The sequence below is a fragment of the Schistocerca nitens genome, chromosome 5 (genome assembly GCF_023898315.1).
Source record: "Schistocerca nitens isolate TAMUIC-IGC-003100 chromosome 5, iqSchNite1.1, whole genome shotgun sequence".
NCBI lineage: Eukaryota > Metazoa > Arthropoda > Insecta > Orthoptera > Acrididae > Schistocerca > Schistocerca nitens.
Genome location: NC_064618.1, coordinates 227,888,574 through 227,902,594, shown reverse-complemented (window position 1 = coordinate 227,902,594; position 14,021 = coordinate 227,888,574). Strand labels below are relative to the sequence as shown.

General features: G+C 40.0%; 1 protein-coding gene across 1 annotated transcript in view; it reads left to right on the top strand.

Moving 5' to 3' along the window:
* Positions 1-14,021, top strand: part of LOC126259408 (cell division cycle protein 16 homolog) — a 204,768-nt gene that overhangs the window by 153,347 nt on the left and 37,400 nt on the right. The window contains exons 9-10 of the mRNA XM_049956185.1: positions 11,567-11,719; positions 11,888-12,047. Of these exons, the coding sequence (XP_049812142.1) occupies positions 11,567-11,719; positions 11,888-12,047 (313 nt within the window). The remainder of the gene's footprint in view (positions 1-11,566; positions 11,720-11,887; positions 12,048-14,021) is intronic.

Here is a 14,021-nt window from a genome sequence, read left to right as displayed (position 1 = left end):
TCCCTTCTTCTGGTCAAGTTGTGCCACAAACTCCTCTTCTCCCCAATCCTATTCAGTACCTCCTCATTAGTTATGTGATCTACCCATCTAATCTTCAGCATTCTTCTGTAGCACCACATTTCGAAAGCTTCTATTCTCTTCTTGTCCAAACTATTTACCGTCCATGTTTCACTTCCATACATGGCTACACTCCATACAAATACTTTCAGAAAAGACTTCCTGACACTTATATCTATACTCGATGTTAACAAATTTCTCTTCTTCAGAAACGCTTTCCTTGCCATTGCCAGTCTACATTTTATATCCTCTCTACTTCGACCATCATCAGTTATTTTGCTCCCCAAATAGCAAAACTCCTTTACTACTTTAAGTGTCTCATTTCCTAATCTAATACCCTCAACATCACCCGACTTAATTCGACTACATTCCATTATCCTCGTTTTGCTTTTGTTGATGTTCATCTTATATCCTCCCTTCAAAGCACCATCCATTCCGTTCAACTGCTCTTCCAAGTCCTTTGCTGTCTCTGACAGAATTACAATGTCATCGGCGAACCTCAAATTTTTTATTTCTTCTCCATGGATTTTAATACCTACTCCGAATTTTTCTTTTGTTTCCTTTACTGCTTGCTCAATATACAGATTGAATAACATCGGGGAGAGGCTACAACCCTGTCTCACTCCTTTCCCAACCACTGCTTCCCTTTCATGCCCCTCGACTCTTATAACTGCCATCTGGTTTTTGTACAAATTGTAAATAGCCTTTCGCTCCCTGTATTTTACCCCTGCCACCTTTAGAATTTGAAAGAGAGTATTCCAGTCAACTTTGTCAAAAGCTTTCTCTAAGTCTACAAATGCTAGAAACGTAGGTTTTCCTTTCCTTAATCTTTCTTCTAAGATAAGTCGTAAGGTCAGTATTGCCTCACGTGTTCCTGTAGTTCTACGGAATCCAAACTGATCTTCCCCGAGGTCGGCTTCTACTAGTTTTTACATTCGTCTGTAAAGAATTCGCGTTAGTATTTTGCAGCTGTGGCTTATTAAACTGATTGTTCGGTAATCCTCACATCTGTCAACACCTGCTTTCTTTGGGATTGGAATTATTATATTCTTCTTGAAGTCTGAGGGTATTTCGCCTGTTTCATACATCTTGCTCACCAGATGGTAGAGTTTTGTCAGGACTGGCTCTCCCAAGGCCGTCAGTAGTTCCAATGGAATGTTGTCTACTCCGGGGGCCTTGTTTCAACTCAGGTCTTTCAGTGCTCTGTCAAACTCTTCACGCAGTATCGTATCTCCCATTTCATCTTCATCTACATCCTCTTCCATTTCCATAATATTGTCCTCAAGTACATCGCCCTTGTATAGACCCTCTATATACTCCTTCCACTTTTCTGCTTTCCCTTCTTTGCTTAGAACTGGGTTTCCATCTGAGCTCTTGATGTTCATACAAGTGGTTCTCTTATCTCCAAAGGTCTCTTTAATTTTCCTGTAGGCAGTATCTATCTTACCCCTCATGAGATAAACCTCTACATCCTTACATCATTGACATCATCCCTCTTGAAATTATAGTCAAGTCCATTCTACCCTCCCACACGGGTAGCACAATGGTTACCTCACTGGACTCGCATGTAGGTGGATGAGGGTTCAAAACTGTGTCCGGCCATCCTGATTTAGATTTTCCGTGTTTTGCCTAAAACACTTAAGGCAAATGCCAGGTAGTTCATTTAAGAGGCATAGGCAGGTGCTTTCCTTCTCTGTCCTTCCTGTATCCGAGCTTCTGCTCCATCTCTTAAGACCTTGTTGTCGACGGGACGTTAAACACTAAACTCCTCCTCCTTTTCCGTCTTAGCTTCAACTAAATTACTCTTTGCAGCTGATATAGTAGATCCTGCATACAAATCTAGTACACTAGTATAGGAAAAGATAGATTGATACTTACAGTAAAGACTTAGTTCGTGCATGTTTGTCAAACCGAGCTAGACACTAGGACGACATGGCCCTAAAAGTTTAAGCCACTCTAATAACAGTCCTCAGTGTGCTAGCCACTTAATGTTAGTATGTACAATAACGCTTTTTGGAAGTACTTCGGATTTTGGTAACATTTTGCATTTAAAAACGATGAATGGTTGCAATTTACGGCCATTAGCTGTGCAAGCAAGCATGACAGACAAGTTCTACTTTTCGCCTCCTAAGGACAGTATCTTGACATCTTTGTTCCGTTTTGCTTCTACTATGTAATTTGTTGGCCTGTCAGAAGATGCTGGAGTTTGATCTGCACTACCTGTCCTACCAAGAAGATAATAATTATTTTCAGTGTGCTGTCTGAATATGAATATGAAACATTGAAATTCAATGAGTTTTTCTGTGTAGCATTCTGACATCTCCTGTGCAATTGAAGTGCGCCAACAAATAGAAAATCCCCATTGTTTCATGAAACGGAAATCCCAATTCCGACTACCTTTGAAATTTTTGATGTCAAGCGACTTTATGTGCTTTAACTTGGATAATTTCTAGACTCACAGATAAGCACTTCCATCGCTGCTCCCTAACAAAGCACCCAGCACAACTTCTAATGTACAATAGTGGCCATGATTTGGCCTGTAAAATGTCTTTCTTTTGCTGGAAAAAAACAAAGTTGTTCCTTTTCCTGTTTCCACCCTCTAATGTTACACTCGCCAATTATGAGTTCCTGACCTGCAGCACAATTGCATGTTTTGTGAGTGAGAGACATCACTTGTCTTTTCAGCTTTGTAGTATGATGAACACATGGTAGACTAAACATGGAACTTTGAAAAAGTACTACTGTAGATGGAAACAAAGGATGAAACCAAATTGTACCACCTGCAAGTGTTGTAGCGAGCACTGCTCTCGCTGGCCAAGGGATCAGTGGAAGAAACACAATTGAAGTTAGAGTAGAGGGGTTGGTGCAGTGGGAAAGTTTCGCCCATTGTTTGCATTGCGGATAACATATGATTCGTATTGATCATCGGCTATGGTAGGAACATCTCACCGAAGTAACAAGGTTTCATAAAAGCTCGTTTATAAGGATGTTCCTGTTCAAATATGCAACTCATTTGTACTCATGAATATGTAGTTAAATTAAGGCAATGAAGCAGTTTTTATTGTTACATCATGAATATTGCCAGCATTGAGAAATGCCTCGATGCCCATTGACATGTGCTGACAGCTTCTGAAGGGAGCTGGACCTGTTGAAATGTAAAACTGTACTTACCTTGCTTTCCAACTCCCACAAGTTTCTTAAAAACGTCTGTTTTGATGGTGTATACGTAAAGAGATTTATTTTTATTGCTATGAATATTTGAAAACTGCTAAATTCAAAGACGGGCAGTATTAAATTTGAATTTCCTGTATGATAAAAAATAATTAACATTCAGTACTCAAAACACTAACACAGTGGCTTCTATGTTAAAATAATTACTTACATTAGCTTCTGGCGCCATTTTTCAGAACTTGCTTAGGATTTGACTTCTGAATGTGAGCTGCAGGTACATTTTTAGACAACGAAAATTGGAAAAAAAGGTCAGCTTCCATTTTGATAACCATTCCTGTAACCCCCATGGTCTTCACTTGCCTGTCCCCGTTCCTGTTCATGTTCAAGCTATCAATACACCCACTAGTGTTTTTCCCCTCCTCTGCTTTTCTCCTTTTCCACTCCCACCTCTGCCCCTCAAACTCCTGATTAACAGCCCCACTCTGTCCCCATCACATCCCTACCTGCTTCCACAAGCAGCACTATGCCTTCCCCAACTCCTACCCCGATATCCCTCCCTCTCCCCACCCCAGCCTCTTGCCTTAGCCGCACCAACCACAGATGGCGTCTATCGCAGCCACTGTATACAATTTGGCCTCTGTGGCTGGAGACAGCGGCTCATGTGTTTGTGAATTGTGTTTGGGTTAATGTGTGTGCGTTTTCTAATTTGGAAGAAGGCCTTTTTCCCTGAAAACTCAAATGCATGGCAGTCTACTCAATGTCTCTTCTGTATGGTATAAGGGGCATTCAAAAAGAAATGATCCAGAGGCATAATTACAGAAACGAGTATCTGTATGTTAGAAATATTGACCCTGGCTGTTGAGACACTTGTCCCATTGTGACACAAGGCAGTGAATGGCTGTCTCATAAAATTCCCAGGGCTGCGATGTTAACCAGTTCCACACGTACAGCTAGACGTCGTCGTCCGAGTTGAATCGTTTGCCCCTCAGAGCCTTTTTATGGGGACCAAAAATTCATTCCTTCTGATTCACTTCCTGCAGCACGGGACAGCAGTGAATGCCTAGCATTACTCGCAAACCTCAACCACCCTTCGCCAAGCGATCAAGTCAAAAGGACCAGGCAATCTTACCCATGGGGTCATTGTGCTCCACGATAATGTAAAGCCTCATACGGCCAACACAGTCACGGCGCACCTGCAGAAATTCAAATGGGAGGTTCTCGGTCACCTTCCATACAGTCCGGACCTCTCTCCCTGTGATTATGCCATTTTTGGTCCTCTTAAAAAGGCTTTGAAGGGCAAACGATTAAACTTGGACGATGACATCCAGCTGTACATGCAGAACTGGTTAACATCGCAGCCCTAGGAATTTTATGAGACAGCCATTCACAGTGGGACAAGTGTCTCAACATCCACGGTCAATACTTCTAACATGCATGTACTGGTTTCTGTAATTATGCCTCCAGCTCATTTCTTTTTGAACACCTCTTACAAGACTCATTAATGATTTTTATGGTTGCAACTCCATTTGAGCATTTAACTTTGAACATTACATTGCTGAGCTTCTCTTTGGCAATACCTCGTACCAATGTTTTTTTCCTATACTTATACATTCAAATGAGTACTGGATCACTCAGTTTAAAAAATTTGGGTTGTGACTGTTGCTGAAGCTCGGCTTGTTGATGCATGAATGGCTTAAAAATGGGCTTTAATGTACAGTGCAGTCTGCAATGTAGTTTATGTGCTGGAGATGTGCATAATTTGTAGTGGCTCAGTGCTGAGAGAGGAAGATCAATAGAGCACTCTATTGTCTGTTGAACCTGCTTCATCATGTGTGACTTGAAAATCCAGACAAGTAAGTATTCTTAAATGACCTGTGTTTTGATGCCTGTGGCCATGAAAAATATTGTTGTGGCAGAGCTGAAGCTGTTTTTGACACAAGTGGCAAGCCAGCATCTTTTCAGTGTCTTTGTCAATATTTTTCCAGTAGCAATGCTCTCTAGTAATGTGTTTGGTATGAACTAATCAGCAATATTTTTAATAGTTACTTCGTAGGTACTGTCGAAAATGATGTCTTAATGAAACAGAATAAACAGCATGCATTTGAGTCCAGTAACAAAGAGAACTGCAGCACACTACCCGCAGTGAGCACAAATGACATTCTGCAACTTATTGCAGCTCAGAAACAAAAAATAGTGGGATTAGGTGTAATTTCTCTGTATCTATTGAAGAAATGCAAACATGAACTAATGAAACTACTAGTTCATCTAATAAACTGTGTTCTCAAAGACACGTTCCCTGACAAGTTGAAACTGCCTGTAGCTAAACCAATACACAAAATGGGGAAAACAAAGCACATACAGAACTACAGACCCATTGCCCTAATGTCAGCTTTCACCAAACTGATAGAGAAAATAATATTTAAAAAAAAAAAAAAAATCGTGGAACATTACAATGATGCTGACATATTAAGTGATTTCCAGCATGGTTTCAGAAGAGGTTGAAGTACCACGTTAGCAGCAATACAATTTGTCCATTATGTATTTGAAAAAATTAATGAAAAATCCCAAACAGCAGGAGTATTCTTGGACCTCTTAAGGGCTTTTGATAGAGTACATCGTGGCGTGCTCTTATCAAAAGTTGCAGTGTGGTGTCTCTGGAAAACTCATGCAATTGCTATAAACGTATTTGAAGGGTAGACAGCAGGGCACGGAGATTATATACACTAATGGAGAAATACTGGAGAGGAGAAGGTCAAGTATAAGAAATATACATTTTGGTGTTCCTCAGGGCTCTATTTTTGGCCCAGTCCTATTCAAATGTAATTTCTCAAGTTCTCTTGACAATAAGCAATTGTTCACTATGTATGCAGATGATACATCTGGTTCTGCTATGCAGTCAGTGAGCCCAGCCTAGTTGAAGAGATACATAACTTTGTTGAAAAGGCAAGAGTTCACTTTGAAAGAGACAACCTAAAAGTAAACATAGAAAAAACTAATATTATTCATTTTAAACCAAGTGGCACAAACAGACAAAATACTGTGATTGATGAAATTCTACCAAAAACGTGTACAGAGCTACCAAAAACCTGTACAGATTGTAAATTCTTGGGTTTATGCATATATGATTGACTTTCATGGAAGCAGCAAGCTGATTATGTCTGTAAAAAATAACACCCAGTCTGTATCTATTAAGAAGATTATTGCCATATCTTAGTTCTGTAACTCTAAGGACTGTATATTACAGATTAGTATACCCTTTCTTGTCTTATGGAATAGTACTGTGGGGTGGGACATGCCTAACTAATATGAAAAGAGCCTTCATACTGCAGAAGCGAGCCTTGAGGATCATAGCAAAAGTAAAACCAGGAACTTCTTGCAAACTCCTACAATATTTATGCCATGTATATACTAGAAACTATAATGCTATTGAAAGAAGACTCAAAGATCACAAAAAGAAACATGGATATTCACAACTCTGAAACTAGACATAGAAAAGACTTTCATACGGTTAACAGAAGATTAACTTTAACAGGGAAAAGTCGCTATGTGAAAGGGGCTGTTTTTAATAACTTGTTACCAAATGAAGTTAAGATATTGACAGGGGATACTTTTAAAAAGCAAATCAAGCAGTGGCTTGTCCAAAAATGCCCTTATAACTTGAGTTTATCTTGAATTATAATGTAATAATAAATAATGTAAACTAAAAAAAATTGTAATTGTAAAAACTTTATACTTAGTTGAAAATACACATGTATGTAAAATTGCATGTTACGAGCAATAAATTGAAATTGGAACTATGCCCCAATGGCAAGGATCTAGCGTGTGTAGCACCTTAGATTTAAGTGGTGTGTAGTAGCCCCTCATACTGTACATGCTTCTGAATGTACCAGGATGACACCTTTGTAACTATAAGTGCATGCCTCGTATTCCAGGAAGATTTAATCTCTAGCTGATTAAGAAGCTTCTTATTACTAGATGACTCTATTTGAATATACTTATCTTAGACAAAACAGGTTCTTTAGGTAAATGTTTGGCAGTTAAATATGAGTTTCTGGGAAATTTTTCAGTGTCTTGACTACTGATATGTGTTGAAAAACAGATGTCAGCTGGTTAGTTGAACTTGTTATCTTACCCTGTTGGCAGAGGTGAAAGCAGATTTGTGTTTGCATGTTGTGCTGTAGACCTTAATGTAATTTCATAGTCGCAGTTCGACTGAGGTAGCACCCAATGCTTCACATGTTTTGTTTCCCTTGTAGAAACAGTATTGTTCAATCCAAAAATAGCCTTAAAGGTTTGTGGTCTGTGAGGAGGATATATTGACATCCATAAATATAGTCCTTGACTGCAAATATAATCGCGAAAGCATCCTTCTCGATCTGCCTGTAATTTCTTCGTGCCACTGTCAGAGTCTTCGGAACGAAAACAATTGTTTGGTCAAAACCATGATGGTGATGTGAAAGAACAGCACCTATATTGTAGTCTGTAGCATTTTCAGCAAGTGTGAGCCTATTGTTCAAATGATATGTTGTAAGACATGTGGCATCAAACAAACATAGTTTTAATTTGTTAAATGCATGTTGGCATTCACTGTTCCAGTTCCATTTGATGCCTTTATGTAACAAGTTGTGCAGTGGTTCGCTGATGGAAACTGCATGAGGATAAACCTTTCTATAATTATTTATTTGTCCTAATATAGCATGTAATTGCTTTGACGTCATTGAGTGCCAGAAGGTTGTTAATGGTGTCAGTATTTTGCAGCAGTGGCACCGGTTTAATGCCGTGTGCAGACAGTATGTGTCCCAAGTAGTGCACATCACGTTGAAAGAAGATGTACATGTCTTTGTTGCATATCAGATTTGCTGCTTTATAATTTTGAAAACAAACTCCAGATTCTGTAAGAATTCCTCTGGATTTGTGCCTGAGACAATTATGTCATCTAGGTACTTCAAGGTGTTTGGAGCTCTCTAAATTAATTGTTCTAAATACAGCTAGAATACACTTGGTGCCCTGGCTGTTCCAAAGGGTAACTTTTGTAGTAGAGACAAAATGTAGTATTTATCACCATAAATGTCCATATGTCTTTGTTCAGATGTATTTGCAAGTGTGCTACTTCAAGATTCAGTTTGGAAAAGTACACACCAACAGCTAATTTTTAAATCGTTGTATTGGCTTGAGAATAGGGTATGAGTCACTAATAGATTGAAGTTTAACCATTACTTTGAAATTTCTGCAGATGTTTAGTGGGCCATTTGGTTTCTGTGCAACAACACTCAGCATTGCCCATTGGCTACTGGTTACACAGTGTGTCCCAGTTCCCATAGGACCGTGGCTATGAAAAATAAAACTCATGGATTACGTTCACAAAATTGTTGTATTTATTCGAAATAGTTCCTTCCTGAATCAGTACAAAGCTGAAATCATTGTAAGAGTCTTTTGAAACAGTCATCGTAATCCTTTTTTGACATTGCGTTTAGCACTGCAGAACAGTTTTCTTGAATGTCCTTAACTGCATTTTCAGTCCCATTTGGACATGTACTCTCATTCAACTAGAAATGTCACATTCTACCAGTCTGCAACATCAGAGTGAACGTTGAAGTCTACCTAGAACAGTTCCAACCAATATCCCAAAGGGATCCTCTTCCCCCTTCTCTTCCTCAGATCCAACCTCTCCAAGCATTCTGGAAACTCTTCACTTCCAGCATAGCTTTTCAATCCTTCCTGAAAAATATCACCAAAATCCAAAATTTTACCCTTGTTGAGTTCCAAGCTAACCTTGAGTTGAAGGCGAAACACCCTATCATCATCCTCCCTCCAGGTGAAGGTTCCACTGCTGTCGTATTTGACTGTGTGGTGTTTGTGACAGTTGGGTATTGTCAGTTCTTGGCCACCTGGACATACAAAATTGCTCCTAGTGACCCCATTCCTTCCATACGACTTGACTGCAGAAAAATTTTAAAACGCTAGACCCCATATAATTACTTTAGTATCTTTTTGTCCATACAATAAGTGGATCCCTCACATTCTGGGGACTTAGTACATGACCTTCCAGTTTAATCTTCCCCAACCTATCCCTTGCTCCTCTCCAAGGAAAGAACTAATAGTTCCAAGAGCTAGGATAGTGTCTGTACCTCTACATGTGTCCATTGGCAGTACTGAACATTCTCCTCCTGAGGGATAAGTGCTGACCAGGATTTCTCACTCATAATTTTTGTAGTTTTTTCGAATGAATTTTCTTTGTGACACAGTTCAACATTATGTGTGTTTTGCCCGTAGAATTACAGGAAGTCAGAATGCCTGCCCAATGCTTGTCTTCAGGAGACAAAATTCTAAGTAATGCTGATAGTGACATAGAAAAGTAGAAAAAAATTATTTTCACTTGATAAATGTTAGTTCCTTCCTCAGGGATAAAAAAAAGGTATGGATTGGATAAGGTTTAAGAGGACCGTACATTGAGATGGACTTATCTGATGTGAGGATGAGTGGAGGAAGGGAAAGATGAAGGTGGAGATGGTGCAGCAAGTACAGGATCGAAGATAGTACCAGAATGAATTATTCAGTAAATAAATAAAGCAATGCTATCCTAAGAATGAAAGGAAGATGGGAGTATGTTACTGAAGGTCAGGTCCAGGTGGGTAAAAGGTTATGAGGATGTGTTGAAGAGTGAGTTCCAGTTTCTGGACTTAGGGGAGACATAAGAACTTTGTGTTAGGATCCTAATGGCCCATGTTGTATGCCTGGGTCACAGGTCTCTTGAGTCACAACATAGCACACTTTGCTTATGGTTACTGGGTGTTTCAGAGGCACACAGATCTGTGTCCATTCCTGCACTTATGCAGTTTATTGGTGGTCGTTCGTATATAAAAACATACAGTGAATATATGAGTAAGCTTTATTGAGTTGGTGCATGGGGGAGGTTTTACAGTGGGAACAATTGCAAAGATAGGAAACTTGGAGCAGGGGTGATAGTCGGGGAATGTCATACAGTTTGACAAGGATGTTATGGTTTTTAGGATGACAGTAGAAGATTGGTGTAGATTGGAGCTTAGCACACTGGACTCGCATTCGGGAGGACGACGGTTCAATCCCGCGTCCGGCCATCCTGATTTAGGTTTTCTGTGATTTCCCTAAATCGCTCCAGGCAAATGCCGGGATGGTTCCTCTGAAAGGGCACGGCCGACTTCCTTCCCTAATCCGATGAGACCGATGACCTCGCTGTTTGGTCTCTTCCCCCAAAAACCAACCAACCAACCAACCAACCTAGATTGGAGCCATTCTTGTTTCCATAGCAGTCGTCCTGATATATTTGAAAGTAGTTGTGGATAAGGATGGAGGTGGTTAAAGTGACAATAGATTATTTTAGAGACACTTGCAGGTTGTCATTGGAAGAGGTAGCAGTCTAAGACTGACAGCTATGAGTATGCAGTATATTTTGTAGAGTGAGGTTGCATGAAAGTGACTAGGAGAGTTCCAGATCGGTGGGTGTAGGGTGGGAATGGATTTGGGACATTATGTATAATGGGAACAAACTGTGTGAAATAATCCCTCTGAGGATAAGGGTAAAAAAGATCATGTGGACTGGAAATGTGATCCAAGGGATGTACACCCATTTGTAGATGAAGACAAAATATATATGACATTGTAAGTTCAATGATTGAGAGCACACATGAGAAGATACATGGCAAGTGCGAATGTTCTGTCTGTACTAGTATTCTAGTTTCACACTAAAGGGGGTGGTAGTGTTGTACGTAACAACTTCCACTCTCTGTATCACTTACATCACTTATGCTCTTGCCTTCATGGCAACCCTTTATCATTGACATCATGCATGCCTTTTGAGTGTGAAGTTCACTAGTACAGACTGATTGTTCCCATTTGTCTGGCTTTTTTTCATGTGTGCTTTCAATAATTGAAACCTACACTGTCAAATATCTTTTATCTCCACCTTCAAATGTGTGTACCTTCCTTGGAACACATTTAAGGCCATATGTGCATATGACACCTTTTTTGCTCCTTATAGTCTAAGGGATCATATCCTGCAGTTTGTCCCCATTTAACAAAATCACACACATTAGAAACAAGTAAAATTATGATAAGTGAACACGCTGTCTTGTGCACTGAAAAACAGAAATTCGTCTTTCAGCAGGTGCTAACAGGAAACCTTAAGAAAATGAAAGTACTGAACGTTGCCTAAAGAAATATGACACACAAGAACAATGGAGAAAAATTCACATGATAATTTAACTTTGTGTATTTTTTAATATTGTTAATAAATGTGAAACACACACAGACCTACAGAATTGCAATGCTGTAAAATCTGTTAATGTTGTTTTCATTGCAGGTGTCACCTTCCACTTTTGTATATTGGACTTGAAAATGGCCTTACAAACAACGTTAGGCTAGCTGATAAATTTCTGAAGCAAGCTGCAGAAGTTGCTGAAGGAGATCCATTTGTTTTACATGAAATGGGTACAATTGCCTATCAGAATCAAGAGTGAGTACATAGTGATTTCTGGATTTTTTGAATAAGAAGTGAAGCTGCTGTTCAGAGTTTCAGATTTGGAAATGTAATAAGTCACACTTCCATGATTTAGTGAGTTTACATATTTCCAAGTCCCAATATTGTGTGTCTGGAGCTTATTCTTCTGACTGGTTCTTCCAGCTATGCAGCAGCAGAACAACATTTCACTGCAGCTTTGGAAAGAATTAAGGTAGTAAATGGAGAACTTATTCCTTCACGATGGGAGCCACTGTATAACAATCTGGGACATACATACCGGAAACTCCGCAAGTATGAGGAAGCGCTTCGCATGCATCAAGAGGTTGGTTACGTCCAGATGATATTTCTGTTTCTGTCATTTGAGGAAAAAGGGTTCTTCCTACTCATGTTAAATATGGTAAAAATATGGATAATTCTGAAGCAGTATGAGCACTGATGTGTATTATCTGGTGGAAGTGAAGATGTTTTAGCGTTAAGTTAAAAATATGTGTCGGAAATTGGGTGATTGTTTTATATCAAGAGGCTTACTGTTCAAAACAAAAGTACTGGAGAGCTAATGCTTGCTGCATCCATAACATTATGTTGTCCCATCATAAGATTAGTGCTGATAATTCCCAATTTTACGTTTCCTGCTAGTAATGTTTACCTTGTTCCTACGTTCTTATTTGACGTCTCGCTGGAATTCATCCTCTTTTCTTCATATTGACTTTGACGTGACTGAATGAGTTATAAATGACACAAAAGACAGTTCACACCGCGGGTGGTGGAGGAGTTAAGGGAATATTGTAGGCCGTTGTGGAGAGGGGAGACGTGAGAGAGGAAATACTGATATAATCCAGTCAGCTTTGCCTGCACAACTTGCAGCGCTTAGCTTCACTGCACAATTATGATAGAACTACTGTTCGGTTGTGGCAGCAATGGAAAAACAGGATAGTTGATGCAAAGTACTCCAGAGTGGACCAATATGTGACAAAGAGGCCCAGCTGCCACCTTTTCTTGTGCATATATTTCTGATAATGTACTGTACTTGCCAACAATATTGATTGTCAGCCTTTTAAATTCGAACGCTTGAGTCTCAAAAAATACACTTGATCAGAATCAAGAAAATGTTGGCCACTTCTGTACTTCTTTCATGTATTGCGTCTTCCTTGGAATATATTTGTTCAACTTGAAGTTATAACAATTGGCGACGAGGATGGGATTTTTCTTTTCCATCTTTGACCCACATGTGTCCATGGCTACTTTAGAGCAACTATTGCAAGGTCTCATAGAACAGCAAACGCTTCTCACAAATGCGATTCGTGATTTAGTCACGGCATCAAATGCCTCGTTGTTGTCTCTTATCTCCTTTTCCTCCTTACGACAAGACGACGGAAGACTGGTCTGATTACGAAAAACTTCTTCGACAGCAATTCTTGACATTTCATGTCGCGGACAAACAAACATGTAAGTCTCTGTTCCTTTCATGGATTTCACCTCAAATGTATCGGTTGTTGTCGCAATTGGCTCCTTTGAAAGATTCTGCGTCTTTGTCCTTTGCTGAAATGTGCTCACTTCTGCCCGTCTATTTTCAAAAGCAAACGCATGTGGTAGCCTCTCGTGTTGCCTTTTATTGTTGTCAAAAACAACCGAATCAATCCTATCGCACTTGGGCTGCTGAACTTCACGGCCTCAGTAGAAAGTGTCAATTTGTTACTGAAGTTCACAAAGAATCCTACCCGATTCCATGGTACGGGATGCTATTATCCGATCGGTGCCCGACAAGCAAGTTAGGCAACATGCCCTTCAGTTGGCAAATCCGACTCTAGATGAGGTCCTATCCATCGTTCAGTCTTTTGAAATTTCTCGCACCGCTGGAGTGCAATTAGAGGCCTGGGGCGACGTTGGGGAAATACAACGTCGGTGCGATGTTGACGAAGCGTGTGGCGTGTCCCCGCCAGCCGACGTGGCTGCAGTATACTCCCAAGTGCAGCATCAGCCTAACCGTAAACAAACTTCTAAGAAACTGCAGCAAAACCCACAGCAACTTCCTTCATGTCCGCAGTGTTTTATGAAACATTTACGAGAAGATTGTCCACAACTACTTCCCTTTCAGGGAAGTTATTCCTCATTGTCCAAATACTTGGTCGAGATGTTCGCATGCAGGTGGATACTGGTTCTGCTGCCACTATCAACAATTCTCAGACGTATCTTCAGTTGGGTTCTCCAATCCTGTCACCTGTCACTAGGCAATTAAGGACTTATAATAAACAGAAGATTTCTCTCTTGGGACAATTTGATGCTGAGGTATCTTACA